This window comes from Patella vulgata, chromosome 1, assembly GCF_932274485.2.
Source record: "Patella vulgata chromosome 1, xgPatVulg1.2, whole genome shotgun sequence".
Lineage (NCBI taxonomy): Eukaryota > Metazoa > Mollusca > Gastropoda > Patellidae > Patella > Patella vulgata.
In genome coordinates, this window is record NC_065879.2 from 5,433,024 (window position 1) to 5,456,762 (window position 23,739).

General features: G+C 36.3%; 1 protein-coding gene across 2 annotated transcripts; it reads right to left on the reverse strand.

Annotated features, from left to right (window-relative positions):
• Positions 1–2,244: 2,244 nt before the first annotated feature.
• On the reverse strand, positions 2,245–17,498 carry LOC126815486 (GATA zinc finger domain-containing protein 14). Of its 2 annotated transcripts, XM_050541161.1 has the most exons (8): positions 17,416–17,492; positions 15,136–15,194; positions 12,506–12,748; positions 11,156–11,475; positions 9,688–9,756; positions 8,463–8,502; positions 7,275–7,343; positions 2,245–5,306 (listed from the first exon to the last, which is right to left on the reverse strand). In XM_050541161.1, exons 1-8 carry the CDS (start codon positions 17,450–17,452, stop codon positions 5,223–5,225), a joined length of 921 nt encoding a protein of 306 aa, XP_050397118.1. In that variant the 5' UTR covers positions 17,453–17,492; the 3' UTR covers positions 2,245–5,222. The 2 variants fall into 2 exon arrangements, 1 of the variants encoding a protein (XP_050397118.1); XR_007677937.1 differs by lacking the exon at positions 7,275–7,343 and having other exon boundaries at positions 17,416–17,498.
• Positions 17,499–23,739: the final 6,241 nt, after the last annotated feature.

A 23,739-nucleotide genomic window follows, 5' to 3' on the forward strand; every position in this document is an offset into this window, starting at 1 on the left:
GCCGTTAGCGGCATATAGGAATCTAATCCAGCCAACATCGAAGGCTAGACTTGATATCGAGAGTTTATTATGGTTTGGATAAGTTAATTAATGCCTAATTGATAATTTAGATAACATTTCAGGCCTAAAGAAAGACTTGTAATAAGCAGATTTTGCTCTTGCATAATGCATGTTAAGTATAATATGTTTAATAATTTGTATATTTATAAATATATTTATGAAGTCTATAAATTAAGACTCAAAATAGTTTTGTAAATATTTGTTAAAAATAAACCATAAAAAGTACTGTTTGATTTATTTATTTTTTTTGTTAAATCAAAGTTCTAAAAAAAAATGGCGTTTCATGTCGTGTTGGCGGCGGCGGGAAAGGCGGGGGGGGGGGGGTGGTTGACGGATTAACACCAGAACGTCAAAGTCTCGAATCATGGGCCAATGTGTTTATTTCAAAATCGCCTACAATTACAATTTGAAACTAGTGACGGAAGGAACTCATTTATAAGTCATTGTTAAATAGAACCCGATTATCATTTTTCGTGACAGGGGAAATAACTCCGTATATTATTTGAAGAAAAAAACCTCGCTGATATTTATTTTTTTTAGATTGTAGGTGTTGTATACCTGGATTTTTATTAGTGAAACCAAAATGATAAATTAATCAAGAATCATTTTAAGGCATTTATTAAGGCTCGCTATTTGGTAACTACATGGAATAACGCCAAATTACCACTCAATTAATTTCAATGATCAATTTATTGTTTTAAGAAGAAATGGGGTCTAGAGAGAGAGAGAGAAATGGGGTTTAACGTCCACTCGACACAAACTAGGTCATTTCGGGACTAACATATAGTTTAATTTTATTTCAATAATTCGCTTGCGCGTAGGGTTCTTTAGCAGTGGGAGGAAACCGGAGAAAACCCACGAGGTTGGACAGGCGACCCTACTCCTTGCCACATACAACCGGGGATTCGAAACCACGCCAGTTGACTCAATGACAGACTTTATGGTACAGCGTGCGCACGCTAACCATTCAGCCATCCACCCCCCCTGAAATGGGGTCTAACATCCACTCAATAGATACTTGGACATTTGGGACTATTGCGTCTTTATTTCAAACATTCGCTTGCACATTGGGTCTTTATCAGTGGTAGTAAGAAAACCGGGGTTGGGGGCGGGGGAGATAACCCACATGGTTAAGAAGGTAGAAGTGTGGTTCGAATCCATGTCAGTCGATTCAATAACAAACCTGACAATCTAAAGTGAATTAGTTAAGACCATATGGACACCCAATCTGGTTAAAACACAGATCCTATTTCGTTTCGTTTTTATAGTTCAAAATTTCGTTTTACTTGTCTTTACTACACTTGGATCTGGAAGAGTTGTTATTTAACTCGTGTTCTGAATGGTGTCGGGATAAGCCAATGAAACGGTCTGTTACGGCGAGCTTTTCACGGAACTGTGGGTAATCCACTAGTAACATCAATGCTGATTGGTTAATCAAATGTCTGACATCATAGGGTCATAAGTCAGTCTTTTGACCCCTGATGTGACCTATCGCTATAACTTGTCAGATCTTCATGTAGTGTAGGCCATCGAAAGTATAAAAAACGAAACGAAATATAGATCTGTATTTTAATCGGATTGATGGACACCCTTCCCTTATTCTTGTGTATGGTGGTCTGAATCCTGAATCCATTTTATGGGCATACTACTCTGTATTTGATAACAACAGGGCAATGCCTAAGAAATCAATGCCACTGTGAATAGGTTTTATTTATCGTTTATGTAAACTGATTATTCAACATTCTTGTCAGTCTGAAGATAATACGTTTATCTGTGGATAAGAAATGAAAATGAAATGAAATGGGGTTTAACATCCTACTGTTCTGCTCCTAAACTGGGCTAATGAAGACGGGCATACGCCATACAGTGTGCTATGAGTGAAATTTTGCCCGGAGAGCGGCGCTACGGCCTACTCTTATATCAAATTCCAACTGCCGAGGGATCTTTTACGTGCACGCCAATGTGTACACGGGACCTCGGGTTTTCGTTCCATCCGAACGACTAGACAGCTGTCCTTGTCAGGCCCTCCGTCCTGCATCACTGACATGGGGAAACCACGCCGGAAAATCTGGATAGACTTTCTCGGCCAATGCAGGGATCGAACACCCGACCTACAGGCTAGTGAGCCAGCGCCTTACCCACCGTGATCACCCTGTGGATAAGACCCACCAAATAAAATAAAACAAAATTTAGATAATTTATTTAATGATAAAATGAAAGTAGGGTTTTGCCCTAGACCCTAGAAAAACATAAAATGAATATAAGATCTGTCTGATATTTCCTACATGACATAACTCTAACACAAATAAAAAAAAATGATATAAATACATGTACTTTCAACATATGTATAACTTTTTAAACAAAATCATACCTTGTATCAAAAAAAAAAAAGTAGACATTATCTGAGAATCTATTAATTATGTAAACACAGCACTCTTAATTTCATGTGAAGTATTAACAAGGAATAATATATAATATACACCCAGCAGCAAGAACGTCAGGATACAATTTCTGACGAGCATTAAAATGGCTCATTTCCATTTTTCGCTAATACACGTATGTACTCTGGTTGTTTAAACATACATTATACAAGAGCTAAATCTGACTATTGCAGGTCTTTCTTTAGGCCTGAAATGTTATCTAAATTATTAATTAGACATTAATTAACCTATCCAAACCATAACCAACTCTAGATGGCATCAGATATCTCCGATATTAAGTAGATTAGAGCGGTTCAGCCATATTTTGATTTAATCTAAAAATAGTGAAGCGAGGCTAAGCTTCGAACAACCAGTGCCATGGTTGCAATTAATGCATACATCATGCCAAACTTTCAAAAGCTAATATATTTGCCCGCAATGAAGCCATTTGAATGAAATTTTCATTAAATTAATTTTGCAATATCTATTTTCGAACTATTATAGTAAGAATGGCCAGCTCTTTATCTAAATCTTACATAATGTATCTTTAATATATTATTAAGAAAACCTTAAATATCATCCTGGCTCAGATTCAATTGGATTTAAAATAGGCCTATCAATCTGTTCACCCACTACAAAATGGTCGAGGACTTATTATATAGCAAGCAGCATAGATAGAAGAAATTTCATATCATCATATCTGTAAATACTGAGTGGAACTGAACCATTTTTAGACTAATATTCCTATTAGAGATTCATATTTAAAAATATTGTAGTTTGCGACAGATTCTTATTGCGATAAAATCATGCAGTGAGATTTTAACTTAATTTCAGAAACAATGTGTTTACAAAGGTTTGATGACAAGGCCAATAACTTATCCTAAAGTAAATGCAATGGCAAACAGTCCCACCATATTCGACAATTTATAAAGAAACAATCCGTAAAGCGTTTAAAAGAATTGTAAATAAACGTAAGGACGGACAGATAGAGTGACGACAGTATGCATCCACCTGTATGAAACTTAAGGACGGAGTGACGACAGTATGCATCCATCTGTATGAAACGGAAGATAATTATTCCTAATTAGGAAATTGAGATTAAAATGAAGGTTTGAATAAAAAAATAAAAGCCCCATTAAAACTCAATTTTCATTCTAAGACTCCACCTTTCGGATGAAAAATATTATGATATAAAATATACACATAATAGAAATATGAGATAGGGACAATAACACTCTTGCTGGCTTGACAGCTCCAGAAAATAAATAATAGCCTTATTCTAAGTATTAGATGTTTAAGTGTCCTACCTGTTGTGTAAATTATCCATTACATCCTATTTTACTTGTCCAGAGGGTTCGAAAATATTTTTAAATCCAAGTCACATTTGAAAAGGTTTACGTTAGACGTTTCAAACCATTATGTTGAATTTTTCAAATTTTTTAAATTAGGTGTGTTAAGATGAAATTTGTATCGTCAATTAATTGGAATATTGTAAAATAGTACAATTTGTTGACCAGAATAAAGACTGGGACATATTATTCAGTTACAACAAGAGTGGTATTGAGTCTTTAACACTGTAATCTGGGTATCATTTAATCTTGTGTATCTAGCACTAATGTCTTTCACATTCCTTTAATACATGTATCAAATATTTGTTTAAAAACTCGAAAAAACAATATAAAATCATCTAATTTGTACTTGTGTCCAGTTTAAAGCTGAGCATTCAATTTTGATAAAGAGTGTTCAATTTACAAGTATTTAATTTCTTGACCACTGTTCAAAAATTAATCATTATACATTATTAATCAATTTGAGAAATTAAACACTTATTATCAAAATTGAATGGTCAGTTTTAAACTGGACACAAGTACAAATTAGTTGATTTTGGTTGATTTTAAATGATTTTTAAACAAAGATTTGATATTGAATGAATGAAAAAGAAATTAATGCTAGATACACAAGATTAAATAATACACAGATTACAGTGTGAGCAGTAAAAAATATTTAAAATGTTTATCTAACATAACATAACATATATACATGAACATACATTGTTCATAATCGATTAAATTAATATCATGAATATGAACTTTAGATAGAGATATCATTAAAATTCAATAGGATTCTTCCTTTCACTGAACACATTACAAGCAAATCTAATAATAACTTTTGTTTTTTAGAGTGTTCACATGTTTTTACAAACGACAAGAAATTTTTAAAACATCGGGTGATAAGAGTGTCATTAAGAGCGTTGAACACAAGAAATTTTGGACGATGAACATGGTCGACGACAATATAAGCATACAAAATGGATGTATAAAAAATCTCCAGAGCACACAATTTAATTTTTAGTTCCAAAACATTCTTCTTTCATTTCAATAATCTTCTATATAAAATAACTATGTAAATTTCTAATAAAAGACTGGATGATCAATGTAATGCAGTGCCATAGCTGGTTGTCCAGTCTCAGACAGGAGTTACAACTATATATATATACAAACACATTTCAATATGAGCATATGAAAACCTCTCTAGAAGACATGATTTTTAGTCTTTTCAGATCTTTTAAATATATTTGTTTTAAATGCTTGATTTGCTCCAAGGCACAATAAAGTTAATGATCGCATTACTTTGCTAACAAGTTCTGTTAACATAAATTTAAAACTGGACTGCTGCCTGTTTACACTGTATTTAATATATTAAGTCCATTCCTTCACTTAAAACTTTTAAGTGAGGAAAATCTCAAAAGAAAACTTGTCTTCCAGTAAATTTATTTTTGTTATTATTTCTTGTTCCACCAAATCGTTCGTTCAGAGAAACCTCTGTCTGAAAATAGAGAAAACATTGAGTCACATACTGAGCAGAAGACGGTGAACTCCATTTCATGAAACAAATGTGAGAATTTCTTGCTCATCAATATTGTTTATATTTCTCTAGTATCCAAATCAAATTTAAGGATACATTATGGGAGATTAGATAAAGAGCTTGCAATTCTCACTGTAATAGTTTTAAAACTAGATAATGTAAAGGGAATTTGCTGATAATTCCAGTCAAATTGATCCACTCTGAACTGAGAATTTAGCGATTGAATTCTAAGCCCTACACCTTGTCACACTGCATGGTTTCAAAAAGCAACGCCTTCAAACTGTACATACATGTATTATAAGGCAATGCCGGGAACATATCGTAATAATAAAGTTACAGCACTGATGTAAAGACAGCTGTTCAATAAGCACATTTTATTAATCATCTTCCTTTCCATCAATGGCCCTCATACGCCAAAAAGTCCCCTTAGCTAAAAATGACCTTTAGTAATCAATAAAATAACATTGTGGAAAAAGCATGCCAAAACAAAAGGGTGCAAGTGTATTATAAGTAAAATGTGTCAAATTCAGATAAGAATAAATATCAATAAATGTAAAAAATGTGAACATACATGTATGCTGTTCCATTCTGTTATATGGATCAATCAATCTGATCAAAACACAGATTCTATTTCGTTTTGTATTTTATAATTCAAAATTTCATTTTTATTTGTTTATACAAAACCAGGATCTGCATGAGGGATTAGCCAATGAAACTATTTGTTATGGCGACTTCTTGGCGTGCAATGCATGGAACTGTGGGTAAACCACTAGAAACGTCAACGATGATTGATTAATCAATGTCTGACATCATAGGGTCAAAAGTCACTCGTACAACCCCTGACGCGACCTTACAGTACAACTGGTCAGATCTCCATGTAGAAGAGGCCATCGAAAGTATAAAAAACAAAACGAAATATAGATCTGTATTTTAATAAAATTGTGGATTAATAGAACATGCAAGAAATAGAAACAAACTCAATATGTCACAAACTGTACAATATGAAATATCAGGAACCAACACTAACATTATCAGAATCATTCCCGAAAACCCATCACTTCTCCCTAGCACTTAAAACTTCTAGGTTCATCACGCACATGGATTCTATATATTAAATGTTGCTGGTAAAAATTTACATGGTTTTCCTGTGATAGTATCCAATACATATATCAAGACTTATTTTTAAAAAACGAAAATCTTGACTGTAAAGAGCTATACTTGTATGTATGTACGTGTGGTGAAAATCAGAATGAGAAAACATAATGGCACCTGGTACAATCTTTTATTGATACACCATGAATTCATTACTATGTCATATTTCAACAAGGATAAACTAAACTTTATCATCATTTGCCTCACCCTGTAGCAGCGAATATTTGTATCCTTTGTTTGATAAAAACAGAAAGAGAGAAAGAGAGAGAGAAAAGGGGTTCAATAATTCACTTGCCTGTAGGGGTCTTTAGCAGTGGGAGAAAACCGGAGGAAACCCACGAGGTTGGACAGACGAACCTAGTCCTTGTCACGTACAACCGGGGAATCGAAACCCCGCCAGTTGACAAAAACAGAAAGAGAGAGAGAGAAAAGTGGGGTTTAACTCCACTGACACAATCTAGGTCATTTGCCCCATGTGGTAGCAGTACATATTTGTATCCTTGTCAAAACGTTAAACAGTAATAAATGTAGTAATTATACATCCAATAAAGATAGGTTGCCAGGCAACTAAACATACGCACACAGCAGCTACATTGTAAATGTCAATGTGGGTGTATAAAAATTGTACCTGGTATTAATACAACTAACATGTTCTTTAGATTACAAGTTACTTGAATGATTTATTTCAGCGAAATGTTATTCTCACTTAAACAATTTATGTACGGTACTTTTAAAGATGATGGGTTTCCGAGAATCATGTAGACTATATCTACATACCCCTAAACTGGCGAAAGTATTAATATCAAATTCATAGTTTTGATGTTTCTCAGGTTTAACAGTGATATTCTGCAAAACAGAATCAGTAAACATCTTTAAAAGATAATTGTTAACTTTCTCTGTTCTGTTGGGCATAATATTTAGAGATTTAGAGAGAGAGAGATAGTAATGGGGTTTAACATCCACTCGACACAAACTAGATCATTTTGGGACTAACACATGGTTCAGTTTTATGTCAATAATTTGCCTGGCATAGGGGTTTTTAACTGCGAAAGGAAACCAGAGGACCCAGAGAAAAACCATGAGGATGGACAGGCGAACCTACTCCTTGTCACGCCCAACCAGGGAACAGGGTATTGAAACGTCAGCTGACTCAATGACAAATCTTAAGATACAACGCGTACACGCTAACTATTTGCCCCCCCCCCCCCCCCGAATTAAAAGGAAGCCCATCGAAAGATTTTATCAAACTATTACAGGTGGAGCTGGCCTAATCATATCATCTGCAGACGATCGAATTAAACCACTTTTGCAGTGACATACGATGTAGAGGTTAATAAGTTTTCAAACGATTCAAAATAACAATCAGTACATTTAAAGACAATTTACTCATGTTTGTTTATCAACCCTGTATTTAAGATAATCTATTCATTTTTGTTCTTCCGTATTGAAATTAACTTATCTCATAAACTAATCAAGAACAGAACAACATTTTCATAATTAATTAACAAGAGGGGAAGAATACAGCTATAATTCAAACTTATTCCAGCAAATAGGCACTCCAGGTTGGGTTTTTTTTTTTATAAAAAAAGGAGATATTTCCTTCAAATGATGGCTTACGGTTATCATTATTTTGTTTAGAACAGCCAAATGCAGAGAAGACTACAGATAAATATAAAATCAAAGTACTTCATCAAGCAACACACACCAAGTTAATTACAATTACACACAAACACTAAGTCAATTACAAACCAAGTTAATTACACACCAACACCTAGTTAATTACACACCAACACCAAGTCAATTACACACCAACACCAAGTTCATTATTTAGACTGTGCCACTTTTACTAGTTATTTTATTACCAGGTCTTTGTACCAAATGATTATATCTTGTGAACCACAGGAAATTAAAAGCACCTTCATTTTATCAAAAAAGAAACAATTACTTAATTATTTATATACTTACAAAAGACTGTTTCTGTTTTCTATTTCTGTTTTGTCTTTTTCTGTAAAATAAAAGACATATCATAATCTATTTTTAGCAGGATACTCGGTTTTGCCCGGGGCCCAAATTTGTCAGGAGACAAATTCGCCTCTGGACCAATTTCAATGGCCTAAAACATTCACGGGGTCATACCGGTTAATGTGTGGTGGAGTGTGGCGACTAACATACACACACCCACTTTGATTTTATTTATATAGAAAATAAACTGCTAAGCTGAAAATTGAAATAACCAAGAGAGATAACTCCATATAAGTGACTGAAAGGACAGGTTAACACTTTAATGTACCGGTACCTACACGAACATAATAGGGATGATCGATTTCAGTCCAGAACGTCCTGAATTGACAGAATCGCAATCGAGTGGCGCAGAATTCAGTCGTGTTACAGTTCTGTCAGTCCCGACACTGGAGGTGGTATGAGTAGAATCGTGACGTAAATATTCACAAAAAATATGTTTCGGCTGCATGGTTGGTTGAGATATTTTTCGGTCGACACATGCATTGTGGTCTGAAATACCCCTTTTCACTCCATTGTTACTATTTTTGGAATTGAGAGAATATAATTCCAGAACATTCAATCAAGTATCCTCAATGACTCAGAGATTAAAAACAGCGTTCAGCTACCATCATGTTCTGTATTTGTTTATTCACGATATGGAGAGAGAGAGAGAAATGGGGTTTAACGTCCACTCGACATAAACTAGGTCATTTCGGGACTAACATATGGTTTAATTTTATTTATATAATTCGCTTGCACGTAGGGGTCTTTAGCAGTGGGAGGAAACCGGAGGACCCGGAGAAAAGCCACGAGGTTGGACAGGCGACCCTACTCCTTGCCACGTACAACCGGGGATTCGAAACCACACCAGTCGACTCAATGACAGACTGTATGATTCAGCCATCCAACCCCCCTTCACGATATGGAGAATGGGATTTTATTTTATCTTTTTTGAGAGCGAGAGGGAGAAATGGTGTTTAACGTCCACTCGACACAAACTAGGTCATTTTGGGACTAACATATAGTTTAATCTTACTTCAATAATTCGCTTGCACGTAGGGCTCTTTAGCAGTGGGAGGAAACCGGAGGACCTGGAGAAAACCCACGAAGATGGACAGACAACTCTAATCCTAACCATTCGACCATCCCCCCCCCCCCTTTATGTTTTTTGATGTACATGTATTCTTACCGTGGACTAGCATTAGATACACTAACTGTTAGACTGTCATCATATGATTGATTATTTCTATTATTCCACCTGAAATAATTTAATAGTTACTGATTATATCGTCTCTATAGTGATGGACCAATAATTGGTTTCTACACCTGTAATCGGCCGATAAGTGGCCTATCAGTAGAAATCGGAGGAGTTGCTTATATCTGTTCAAAAGGACTCGGTAAATACCTAATGCATTACAAACACATAAATTCACAATAGATAGTTTTAGTTTCAATTCTAGTTATAGATATGGTGGGAGAATGTCACGTGATTGCAACTGTTGACAGGCGTGACGCTATCGCTTTGATGTTGTATCATTACCACACAAACCATTCTGACATCTATTATTGACATATAGGTGCCGATCACGCTAGGGAATCACTCTAGGGAATTATATCGTATTCCACATTTAATAACTGATAATCTCGATTTTATTAATTAATAATACAACAAATCATTTTAGTTCACGATAGACGGTGTGTATATTTGACTACGTAGGAAGCATGACCCAATTATTTTTTCCTTAAAAAAACATCACGTTCTTGTTTGATTCTTCAGGTAAAATAGTACTTATCTTTTATTACAAGTCCCGTCTTCATTAGCATATCTTTTATTATAAATCTCGCGTTCATTAGCGTATCTTTTATTATAAGTCTCGCGTTCATTAGTGTATCGTTTATTGTAAGTCTCGCGTTCATTAGTGTATCGTTTATTATAAGTCTCACCTTCATTAGTGTATCTTTTATTATAAGTCTCGCCTTCATTAGTGTATCTTTTATTGTAAGTCTCACCTTCATTAGTGTATCTTTTATTATAAGTCTCGCGTTCATTAGTGTATCTTTTATTATAAGTCTTGCGTTCATTAGTGTATCTTTTATTGTAAGTCTCGCCTTCATTAGTGTATCTTTTATTAGAAGGTCTCGCGTTCATTAGTGTATCTTTTATTATAAGTCTCGCGTTCATTAGTGTATCTTTTATTGTAAGTCTCGCCTTCATTAGTGTATCTTTTATTATAAGTCTCGCGTTCATTAGTGTATCTTTTATTATAAATCTCACGTTCATTAGGGTTTCTTTTATTATAAATCTCGCGTTCATTAGGGTTTCTTTTATTATAAGTCTCACGTTCATTAGTGTATCTTTTATTATAAGTCTCGCCTTCATTAGTGTATCTTTTATTATAAGTCTCGCGTTCATTAGTGTATCTTTTATTATAAGTCTCGCGTTCATTAGTGTATCTTTTATTATAAGTCTCGCGTTCATTACGGTTTCTTTTATTATAAGTCTCGCCTTCATTAGCGAATTTTTGGCAAGATATAGATGCCTTATATTTCCAGGATATGTAAGAATATAAAGAAACTCTTAAACAAATTTTAAAGCTTCAAAATTTTAAAGTCACATTCTGCAAAATCTGGCGTTACAATTAAAAGCATTTACTTACTGATTCCGTCTGTTATTCAGTTTCTTTCCTGTATTGCCTAACTGTGTTAACGATAAATTACTTCCGTAATTCCTGTTTATTCGAGGTCTATTAGTATTTCCCTGTGAATTTTGTTGTCGACCCTGGTTAAGAGATAAAGAACTAGAGAAGTTACGTTTCATTCTGTTTCTTTTGTTTTGTTGTTGAGTCTGGTTTAATGATTGAGAACTTGTGAAGTTACGTTTCATTCCTTGTCTAACATTCTGTTGTGGAGAAAGTTGAGTTAGCGATAGAGTACTGCCATAATTCCTGTTTATTCTGGGACGTTTCTGTTGTTGATTCTGAAAATAACAAGACTCAGCTATAAAGTATGGACCATGGGTTCCACATCGGCCGTATATGCCGACAGGACCTAGGGCTATGGAAAATGACCGTAACTAAATCTGACCCAACGGTTATTTTGCATACCGGAAAGAGAGAGAGAGAGAGAGAGAGAGAGAGAGAGAAATGACGTTTAACTTCCTCTCGGCACAACTAGGTCATTTCGGGACTAACATATGGTTTAATTTTATTTCAATAATTCGCTTGCACATAGGGGTCTTTAGCAGTGGGAGGAAACCGGAACACCCGGAGAAAACCTCGAGGTTGGACAGGCGACCCTGCTCTTTGTCACATTTAACCGGGGATTGATTGGTTTTATAGAGTTGTATACTATGGACAAGGCATGTCACCCATTTTATTAATAGCATAAATACAATTTGGCGCTCCTTAATTCAAGAAAATGTAGAATTACTCTTGCATTATAATTAAGAAAAGTTTTATACAGGAGCTTTTTTCTCATTTTTTAAATTGCAAACAGAGAGATAACTTATGAATTATATATGTTATTCATTACCCAATGAACAAGCCCTGAGAGATGTCACAATGAATTGTAAATCAACAAACAGATTGAGATGACAACGATCATTTTATATAAAGATACATTATGGACGATAAGATAAAGAGCTAGCAGTTCTCACTATAATAGTTGAAAACTTGATAATGTAAAGAGAATATGCTGAAAATTTCAGTCAAATTGATCCATTCTGAACCGAGATAATTAGTGATTGAATTTTAAGCCCAGCCTTGCTCATCATTACTAAAGTCTCGATTATCTATTTTTGGATATAATCATCAATGAGCACTGAGCTGCAGATTGGATTCAAATCCAGTGAAAATCTGACACATAAGATGGCATCGAGAGTTGATTAAAGTCTTTTCATGTTAATAAATGTCTAATTAATAGTTTATATAATATTAGAGGCCTAAAGAAAGACCTGCAATAGGCAGATTTACCTCTTGCATAAAGTAAGCTTAAGGTCACACAATTACCTGTAATCCTTGTCTTTTATTCGTGAAGTTTTTCTTGCTATCAATTAATGCAAGTGCTTGCTTAGCTTCCCGTAGTTTCTTCAATGCATCTTGTCGTTTCTTTTGTAGTCGATTTTTCGTGAAAGAATTATTTGTTCTATTTTTATTTACGTTTCCTTTGCCTTGGTATCCACCCACGCGATTAAATCCACCAGTTCTCTGGTTTCTCTTTGTCCCATCTGATCTGGACGCACCCCCTTTACCCTACAAAATATAATATATATGTTACACTCTATGCACTGTAACCCAGGTATCATTTAATCTTGTGTATCTAGCACTAATTTCTTTCACATTCATTCAATATCAAATCTTTGTTTAAAAATTCTTAAAAATCATTTAAAATCACGAAAAATCATATTATTTGTACTTGTGTCCAGTTTAAAGCTGACCATTCAATTTTGATAATGAGTGTCCAATTTAAAAGCGTTTAATTTCTCGACCACTGTTAAAAAATAAACAATTGATTAATGATGTATAATGATTAATTTTTGAAAAGTGGTCAGGAAATTAAATACATTGTACTTGTAAATTGGACACTCATTATCAAAATTAATCAGCCACGCTTCATCTAATAAATAGGCCTACTATAATATTTACACCAACATCACCAACAAGAGAGAGAGAAAGAGAGAGAGAGGTTTAACTCTACTCAACACAAACTAGGTCATTTCAGGACTAACACATGGTTCAATTTTATTTCAGTACATTGTAATTCGCTTGAACGTAGGGGAAACCGGAGTACCCCATGAGGTAGGACAGACGACCCTACTCCTTGCCACATACAACCAGGGAATCGAAACTACGCCAGTTGACTCAATGACAGACCTTATGATACAACGCACACATGCTATCCATTCGACCGTCCAACCCCCCCAATCAGCAACAAACAATTTAATTTATAATAAGAAACTGCTAAATGTACATTTCTAAAATACCGTATTTATCATGTAGACCAATGTTACAATGTTGAAATTGACTCTAATCACTGTTAAAGGGACAATAACTCTCTTGCTGGCTTGACAGCTCCAGAAAATCAAAAAAAATAGCCTTATTCTAAGTACTAGATGTGTTAGTGTCCCACCTGTTGTGTAAATTATCCATTAAATCCTATTTTACTTGTCCAAAGGGTTCGAAAATATTTTTAAATCCAAGTCACATTTGAAAAGGATTACGTTAGACTTTTCAATTCATTTAGTTGAATTTTTCCAATTTTTTAAATTAGGTTTGTTAAGATGAAATTTTTATCATCAATTAATTGGAATATTGTAAAATAGTACATGTACAATTTGTTGACCAGAATAAAGATTAGGACATATTATTCAGTTACAACAAGAGTGGTATTGAGCCTTTAAAACATCTTTTCAGTGAATATTTATTAACAATTTCTAAAGTTATCATAAAATAGGTCGGATGCACATGCATTGTTAACAGTCGTTTATATTCTCATACAGATAACAATGCATGTGAGATTGACGATACATCAATTTAAAGCCCTAAAAAATAATCTAATGTTTAACTCGATTCTGAATTACAGTAAAATTTACTTTCTGTGACAATAACTTTAGAAAATTCAGTTGAGTTGAGTTTTCAGTTGGCTATTTTTTCAATGTACAATGTACAATGTATGCCGTTCAGAACTACATACTACATATTTTAATCGAGTAGACTGAGAGAGAAAGTGAGAACACAAAATAGGTGAGAGAGAGAGAGAGAGAGAGAGAGAGAGAGAGAGAGAGAGAGAGAAAAAAAATGGGGTTTAACGTCCACTCGACACAAACTAGGTCATTTCGGGACTAACATATGGTTTTTTTTTTAAATTTTATTTTAATAATTTGCTTGCGCGTAGGGGTCTTTAGCAGTGGGAGGAAACAGGAGGACCCGGAGAAAACCCACGAGGTTGGACAGGCGACCCTACTCCTTGCCACGTACGCCCGGGGATTCGAAACCACGCCAGTTGACTCAATGACAGACTTTATGGTACAGCGCGCGCTAACCATTCAGCCATCCAACCCCCCCCCCCCCACAAAATAGGTCATTTCGGGACTAAGATATGGTTCAATTTTATTTCAATAATTTGCATGCACGTACATGTATGGGTCTTTAGCAGTGGGAGGAACCCAGAGGACAAAGAAAACTCACGAGGTTGGGCAGTTGACTCAGTGGCAGACCTGTATGATGTAGCGTGCACATGCTAACCATTCGGCCATCCAATACCACTAATCGAGTAGAAGTTACAATATGTTGCCAAAGATCCACATGTATATGCAGCTCTTTTTGTCGCGGGAACTCTCCCAATGTTCTATAAATTATTGATATTTTATAAACCAGGCCCGTAGCCAGCAGGGGGACAAAGGGGGTTATTTAACGCGCCGAGCCGATGGACTGACGTAAATTTTAAACACTGGCAGCTGGCTCCCCACCGCCGAACAGCACCCTTTCCATTGGACGCGATACAAAGCCAACAACCAACATGCCCATATCAGTATGGGCACCCCATAACGCCCAGTGACATTGGTTGGGCTGAACCCCCTTGCTCCGCTAGCCATGGGCCTATAATAATTAGTAAATTATAGTTTTGGAAATATTTGTACCTGTCTGTTCAGCGGGCTTTTACCCAATTTTGTTCGTTTATTAAGTTTGATGATGTCATCTGAAAAAAATTGAAAAAGATTATCAATTTGGACTTTCAAATACACTGAATGAATGGTTAAATCTATCCAACTTTACAATTCTCTACTTCTACAAGACTCTAGCATGCACCATGTAACAAAGATGGAATCTGTGCAAACATTAAATTGAGAAAGAGCCAGATGCTTTGAATGACTTACATGCATGTATAATTTATACTACATGTATAAATGAAATGAAACAGGGTTTAACTTCCTACTGTTCTGCTCCGAACTGGGTTAATGAAGACAAACATACGCCATATAGTGGGCTATGAGGGAAATTTTGCCCAGACAGCGGCACTATGCAAGGATTGAACACCTGACGTCAGAGTCCGCAGAGTATGGCAGGTGCTCCCATGAGCAAATTTTTTGAGAGATCGGTGCACACAAATTTCTTTTAGATTTGCATGTTCTTTATGGCACAACATTTTTACCTTGCACACAGCAACTTGAATTTGTACTACATGTACATGTAACTGTCATGTTTTCTGTAATCCTCTGTCAATCCGCAATAACCAGGGGTTCTAAAGAAACACAACTTTTCCAAGGGAGACAAATAGCATAATGGTAAGTAGTGTCTCATTGATTGAGTCAAATTGACCCAATCAAGTTGTCGTGTATGGCTCATGTACATGTGCAATGTTTGCTACAATTTCAAATTTCAATCGTAGGCCCTACATTTACTTTTAATTTATATTACATGTACACGACAGGCAAAAATAGCCTATTTTATCACGCATGGAATTATTTCCTTCATACTGTAGCATGCGTGACAGGTGTATATATATATATACCATACAGTGTGTTATGTCATGCATGAGGAAGTATGGATCACTGCACAGTAAATATATAAGGATGAATATCAAATGCAATGTGAGTTAATAAGGTTTAATTTTGGCATACGTTTAATTGGGAACTGGTTGTATTTTCTACACGGATTTTCTACGTGGTCCATAAATTTACCCATAATAAACCAGAACATCTTTAATTACATGTTCCCCAAAATAGTCGTTCGGATGGGATGAAAAACCGAGGTCCTGTGTACACATTGGCGTGCACGTAAAAGATCCCTTGGCAGTTGGAATTCGATATAAGAGTAGGCCGTAGCGCCGCTGCCCGGGCAAAATTTCCCTCATAGCACACTGTATGGCGTATGCCCGTCTTCATTAGGAGCAGAACAGTAGGACGTTATATCCCTAAACTTAACTCTCTTTTAACTGTTCTGATAAAATCAAACCGAAGTAAATGGAAGATCAAAGCAAGGAGGACAACTCTTATTGTTAATGTTATTAGGTTCGGATTGTTTCATTCACAAACCGTTTCAAACGAGGCTGTTTCATATAATGATAAAATTTCTTTTAGAAATCAAAACATCACATTTCATCAGAAACATACAGCGAAAACCAAATCTTGAACCTACAGTACTACGCAACCGGTAACCATAGAAATATTTCTATGTCGATAACAATACTAAAATAGGAGTTGGCTTTCTTGGGTAATTTTATCTTCATTTATTTGCTTTTTTTTTATTCTGAACTATTAAATAAATTGTGTTTAGTTTTGGGAATATTAATCATCTATACAATAAAAATGTGTTGTTTTATTCAAATACAGTGTGTTTTGGGTACCGGTACGGTAATTAAAGGTGTTTTGGGTTGTTTTGGGTAAATCTATGGATCCATCTTCTACGTACATTGAATAAGGAAGTAAATATTAAAAAAAATACTTTATTTGCCACTATTAAAGCCCAAAATTTATATCTGACTGGGATCAATAACTTCATTACACAGGGCCTATATTTATTATTATTACTATTAGGCTAGTATTACTAAATTAGAAATAGGAAAGAGAATTTGTAGCCTATTTGTTACTTTTTGGGGAAGTATTTACTATATGCCAGTGCCCCTTTATATCACTTCATGTCCACATGAGAAAGAAGGTGTGTAACAGGTGTTGCCACGTTCTTAGTACTCATATTACTTTCTTCTTATCTGCCACACCGTCACCAAATTAGTCAATAACTTTTTACATTCACGTATGTATGTAAATCTGCAGTAAAAGTTTAACTAAAACGTAGTAAAAACTCAAGAAATCTTCCGTCGAAATTCATTATTTTTATACCACCAAATAGCTATATAATAGAAGCTTTCAAACATTTCTGTTCGTCAAATTAAGAAATTAAATTTCACCAATATACTTTACCTAGAGACATATCAACTTTGCTAACAGTTCCACTCATGTTTACGACTTTCAACAATCGGCATTGACTGAAAGGTGGCGCAACGATCGACTAAAGGTAAATTAAAAAAATAGAACGTTTGGCTTTCAGAAACGAAACGAATTTATTTCGGCGCAATATTTTGCTTGACGATAATCACTGATTAGTTACAATGTAGAGGTAATAGATGCTGTCTAAACAAGACAACTAAAACAATGACTATTTAATGCGGGCTTAGACTACACAGATTATCTTTTAATTTAACCGACATTGTATTGTCTTATTATATCCTAATTCGCTAATCTTGAAGGCTATTAATTCATGGGTGTTTTCTTTGCCGTTAATTAATTACAGTCCCGTACGTGTAGGCTATTGTTTAAACACATTAAGTGCTACACAACTCATCATTAATTTCTTTGATTCATGTTTTAATCAGCTCTTTATATTTATATTGGAGACGCCAGAATTTTACATTTTTTTAAAGGAGTTGCTAGGGGCCCCCCAATTCGTTTATATTGGAGACGCCAGAATTTTACATTTTTTTTAAGGAGTTGCTATGGGCCTCCTAATTCACCCAATTCGTAGCGAATGGGACTAAAATTGTCCCGACAACCATATGTCCATCTGTTTTATTACTGAATTGTCAGTCCTTTTATTGAGGGACGTCCATTTTATCGTTAACCGATGATATGGCGCGGTCGATCTATCTTTCCATTCAAAATCTCAGCGCACATGTATGCTAATAGTAATATGCGACTTTTGGCTCTAGCATAACGCATTAATGGTCCCCTACGGTGGCTGATTTAGGACCCTGATTTAGCGCTCGAGATACTAAGTCGAACGCTTGATATACTAAGTCAAGCGCTCGAGATAGTTAAGTCGAGCGCTCGAGATAATTATGTCTAGCGCTTGAGATACTGAACCGAGCGCTCGAGATATTTAATGATAAACTTGCAGAATAAATAATAAATATATTCATTTGTTCGTTTTTACAACTCATCCAAAGCTGCAGTAATGGAGCGGATACCCCCCCCCCCTCCGCACACAATCCATCCTATGGCCACCACCACCACTTAATATTTCCCATTATATTTACCCCCTTCCAAGTGGGGAGTATATTGCATATTATTTATTATACGAGAGAGAGAGAGAGAAATGGAGTTTAACGTCCACTCGACACAAACTAGGTCATTTCGGGACTAACATACGGTTTATTTTTTTATTTCAATAATTCGCTTGCGAGTAGGGGCCTTTAGCAGTGGGAGGAAACCGGAGGACCCGGAGAAAACCCACGAGGTTGGACAGGCGACCCTACTCCTTGTCACGTACAACCGGGGATTCGAAACCACACCAGTTGACTCAATGACAGGCTTTATGATACAGCACGCACGTGCTAACCATTCGGCCACCCAACCCCCTATTTATTATACGAATCAATAATTACTCTGTAACCTCGATATATAACATTATTAATTCGTATGTTCAATATATCTCATTTTCATTATAATCGTCAGCTGTAGTACGCTGATTATATCTTTCATGAAAATTTATATTGTTAGCTTATGTCCAGCTAAATATTATGCTGATTTAAGGTTTTAGACATTTTAAATGTATTTTGTTTTAAATAGTAATGCATAAAGTACATACTCGTAAATAACAGTATAATTGATACAATAGCCGCGTGCTAATTATCATCAATAATGATACTGTTGTACGAAGTATTAATGATGGTTCCAGGGGCGGATCCAGAGGGGGGGGGGTTGGGGGGTCGACCCCCTCCCCCTCTGCTCATCTACATATTTTCATTAGCCCAGTATAGGAGCAGAACAGTAGGACGTTAAAAACCCCATTCCATTTCATTTTCATTTGTATCATCAGTATTATATCTTGAAGACGTTAAAGACATCATGTGTTAACAACCTCTTCTTATTATTAGGTAACATTATGAGAACTAGTGACAATTAACCCAAGGGTTGCGTCAAATCGGCAAAAACAAGATAAGGGCACGTTCTCAGTATTAACAATAGAAGTTAGTATAGAATAAACTGAAGAAAGTAGGGCAACTGTGCAGTCTGTTAAAGACAAAATGATTACTGTAATATATCCTACAGAGAACATTATAACAAAATCTACAGAATTCTATAATATTTTCCTATAGAAATTTTACCATAAATCTGTAGGAAAAATTATAGGATTTGTACTACATAAACTGTACAATATTTTGGGCTCCCCAAAATTCTGTAGTATAGAATTTCATTCTATAGAAAATGAGATAGACCCACCCCACCCACCCAACTCTCTAAAATGTTCTATAGAATTCTATAGAAAACTACATTGGTATTGTATAGGACAAACTTCGACTGACAGTCTACTAATGTCATTGTTAAACCGATAACGGAGCCTTACGGCATGTTAACAATGTTAAAGTTAACGGGGCTTCCAGCAAAAGACCTTTTCCCTTAGTTACATATAACGCGACCCGTTAACTCATTGTGGGCAACCGGCCACTGGTTATTTCAAGTATGCAATTTAGAAAAGAAAATTTAATTCATATTAATTATAATATTTATTTTATGATCAGTAGTGGAATACCGCGTTTTATCAGTGAAATAAAAGTGTTATTCCACTGGCTAAAGTAGTCCATGTTGTTTTTACCTAAAATGATTGTAAAATCATAAAATAAATAGAACATTTGTCGTTTTGTCGTGAATAACATATTTTATTTCATCTCTAAGCAAGAAAACGTTTATATTTTCACTCGTGAAAATATAAGTTTTCTTGCTTAGAGATGAAATAAAATATGTTATTCACGACAAAACGACAAATATCCTCTATGTCTTATCTATATATATATTTGTGACTGTCGTTTGTCTGTCTGTCTGTCTGTCTGTTCGGGGTTGGCGGCTACACTAGGTCTGCCCCGAGTCTGAAATTTGGGGTATAGGGGTAACTCGGACCGGGGAGTAACATAGGCCAGGTGGCGTTAGTCTACCACTTCCGGTTTCGGAGTAATGACCCCCGAGCGATGCCGGTCTGTTCGGGGTAGGCGGCTACACTAGGTCTGCCCCGAGTCTGAAATTTGGGGTATATGGGTAGCTCAGACGGGTGAGTCACATAGGCCAGGTGGCGTTAGTCTACCACTTCCGGCTTCGGAGTTATGACCCCCGAGCGAAGTCAGTCTGTTCGGGGTTGGCTGCTGAAAACTGTCCCGAGTCTGAAATTTTGGGTATAGGGGTAGCTCGGACCGGGGAGTAACATAGACCAGGTGGCGTTAGTCTACCACTTCCGGTTTCGGCGTTATGACCCCCGAGCGAAGCCGGTCTGTTCGGGGTTGGCGGCTACACTAGGTCTGCCCCGAGTCTGAAAATTGGGTATAGGGGTAGCTCGGACCGGTGAGTAACTAGGCCAGGTGGCGTTAGTGTACCATTTCCGGTTTCGGAGTTATGACCCCCGAGCGAAATCTGTCTGTTCGGGGTTGGCGGCTACACTAGGTCTGCCCCGAGTCTGAAATTTGGGGTATAGGGGTAACTCGGACCGGGGAGTAACATAGGCCAGGTGGCGTTAGTCTACCACTTCTGGTTTCGGAGTTATGACCCCCGAGCGAAGCCGGTCTGTTCGGGATTGGCGGCTACACTAGGTCTGCCCCGTGTCTGAAATTTGGGGTATAGGGGTAGCTCGGACCGGGGAGTAACATAGGCCAGGTGGCGTTAGTCTACCACTTCTGGTTTCGGAGTTATGACCCCCGAGCGAAGCCGGTCTGTTCGGGATTGGCGGCTACACTAGGTCTGCCCCGTGTCTGAAATTTTGGGTATAGGGGTAGCTTGGACCGGGGAGTAACATAGGCCAGGTGGCGTTAGTCTACCACTTCCGGTTTCGGAGTTATGACCTCCGAGCGAAGTCTGTCTGTTCGGGGTTGGCGGCTACATGTGCCCCGAGTCTGAAATTTGGGGTATAGGGGTAGCTCGGACCGGGGAGTAACATAGGCCAGGTGGCGTTAGTCTACCACTTCCGGTTTCGGAGTTATGGCCCCCGAGCGAAGCCGGTCTGTTCGGGGTTGGCGGCTACACTAGGTCTGCCCCGAGTCTGAAATTTGGGGTATCGGGGTAGCTCGGACCGGGGAGTAACATAGGCCAGGTGGCGTTAGTCTACCACTTCCGGTTTCGGAGTTATGACCCCCGAACAAAGCCGGGTATCCTGCTAGTATTTCTATACTATAATGGGGAGGGGTGGGGTCGGATGGTTAACGCGTGCGTGCTGTATCATAAGGTCTGTCATTGAGTCAAGGTGGCGTGGTTTCGATTCCCCGGTTGTACGCGACAAGGAGTATGGGGTTGCCTGTCCAATCTCGTGGGTTTTCTCAGGGTCCATCGGGTTCCTCCCACTGCTAGAGACCCCCTACGTCCAAGCGAATAATTTTAATAAAATTGAACCATGTTCGTTCCGAAATGACCTGGTTTGTGTCGAGTGGACGCCCCCCCCCCCTCTCTCTCTCTCTCTTATACTATAAGTTTCTGGTTGAGTCAATATTTAGAAGGGAACTCCAAATATGACGATGAGTTCAAGTCTAGGTTTTGTTTAAACTTTCAATAAATTATTCTGAATGGAAAGGGACGAAGAGGATTTCAAGCGGTTTATAAGTATAATAATCACTTACTCAAACATTAAAGACGCATTATGTAAGATTTAGATAAAGAGCTGAGAGTCCATGTTATAATAGTAAAAACAATTTGGAAGATGTAGCATAGATTGTTATCTCATCAACGGTACTGGACAAACGAAACTAACGATCTAACGCGTGCTCTTTACGTCATAAGGTCTTTCATGGATTCAATTTCCAGCTTGTAATTGACAAGGAGTATGGTCGCCTGTCCATTCTCGTGGGGTTTTCCGGATACACCGGTTTCCCCAGACTGTTAAATACCCTTTACGACAAGCTAATTATTGAAATAAATTTGAACCATATGTTCGTTCCGAAATAAGTTTGTTCGTGTCGAGCGTACGTTAACCCTCCACCCCCCGCCTCATTGGGATTAAATATTAGATATAGTCGTATTATGACTGAACATTACACATTATGATACACATAGTCCTATTATGATACACATAGTCTTATTATGATACACATAGTCCTATTATGATACACATAGTCCTGTTATGATACACATAGTCCTATTATGATACTCATAGTCCTATTATGATACACATATAGTCCTATTATGATACACATAGTCCTATTATGATACAGCAGTACACGTAGTCCTATTATGATACTCAGAATCCTATTATGATACACATAGTCCTATTATGATAAACATAGTCCTATTATGATACAGCAGTGCACGTAGTCCTATTATGATACTCAGAGTCATATTATGATACACATAGTCCTATTATGATACACATAGTCCTATTATGATACAGCAGTGCACGTAGTCCTATTATGATACCCAGAGCCCTATTATGATACACATAGTCCTATTATGATACAGCAGTGCACGTAGTCCTATTATGATACTCAGAGTCCTATTATGATACACATAGTCCTATGATACACATAGTCCTATTATGATTAAACATTACACATTATGATACAGCAGTAAACATAGTCCCATTATGATATGTACTAAATATGTTCCCTCAGAAAATAAAGTCATTATTATTATTATTATCATTATTATTATTATTATACACATAGTCCTATTATGATTAAACATTACACATTATGATGCAGCAGTACACATAATCACATTTTGGGAAAGAATCTCTTTACTCAAAGGCCTAGTCCTTTACCATCATTTGCATCAGATATAACGTTATTCTCCCAAAACTGCATTAATATAGCAGATTATACGAGTTGATCTTTATTAAAGCGATAATTTCATATTTTCTAAGAAAGTCAAAACATAATTATTTCTATGTCTTTTGCTCAATAGGTTGTCAACTCACTATTATACGATCATAGGTATTATTCTCTCACTTAAAAACCCTTTGATCCCGGAAATAATAACACAATTACCTCCCTTGTTTTTCTGTTCCCCCATGGAATAGCTATCTTCAAACGTTTGGATTTGAAGTTGAAAATGATATTTTTGCCAATTTCTCAACTGGCAATAGTGAATTATAGGATTAATAGGATTATTCTTTAACAAGGTAAGCCTGTTTATAGATACCATCTATTTTAAGGCTTTATTTTAATAAATTTTAAAAATATAACTTAAAAATATGAAATTGCAACTTTAAATTTGACTTCAGTATGCTGAGTATAACTTTTTTTTTTACTAAGCGTTCCAAATTCTGATTGGAAAGTC

Excerpts from the sequence above, each read along its gene's own strand:
- LOC126815486 (XM_050541161.1), bottom strand. The coding sequence starts at position 17,452 with ATGAGTGGAACTGTTAGCAAAGTTGATATGTCTCTAG. Across the intron at positions 9,757-11,155 it reads CTGAATAACAGACGGAATCA|GTGGAATAATAGAAATAATC; the intron begins GTAAGTAAATGC and ends AAATTATTTCAG. Across the intron at positions 5,307-7,274 it reads ATACTTTCGCCAGTTTAGGG|ACAGAGGTTTCTCTGAACGA; the intron begins GTATGTAGATAT and ends CTCTATTTTCAG.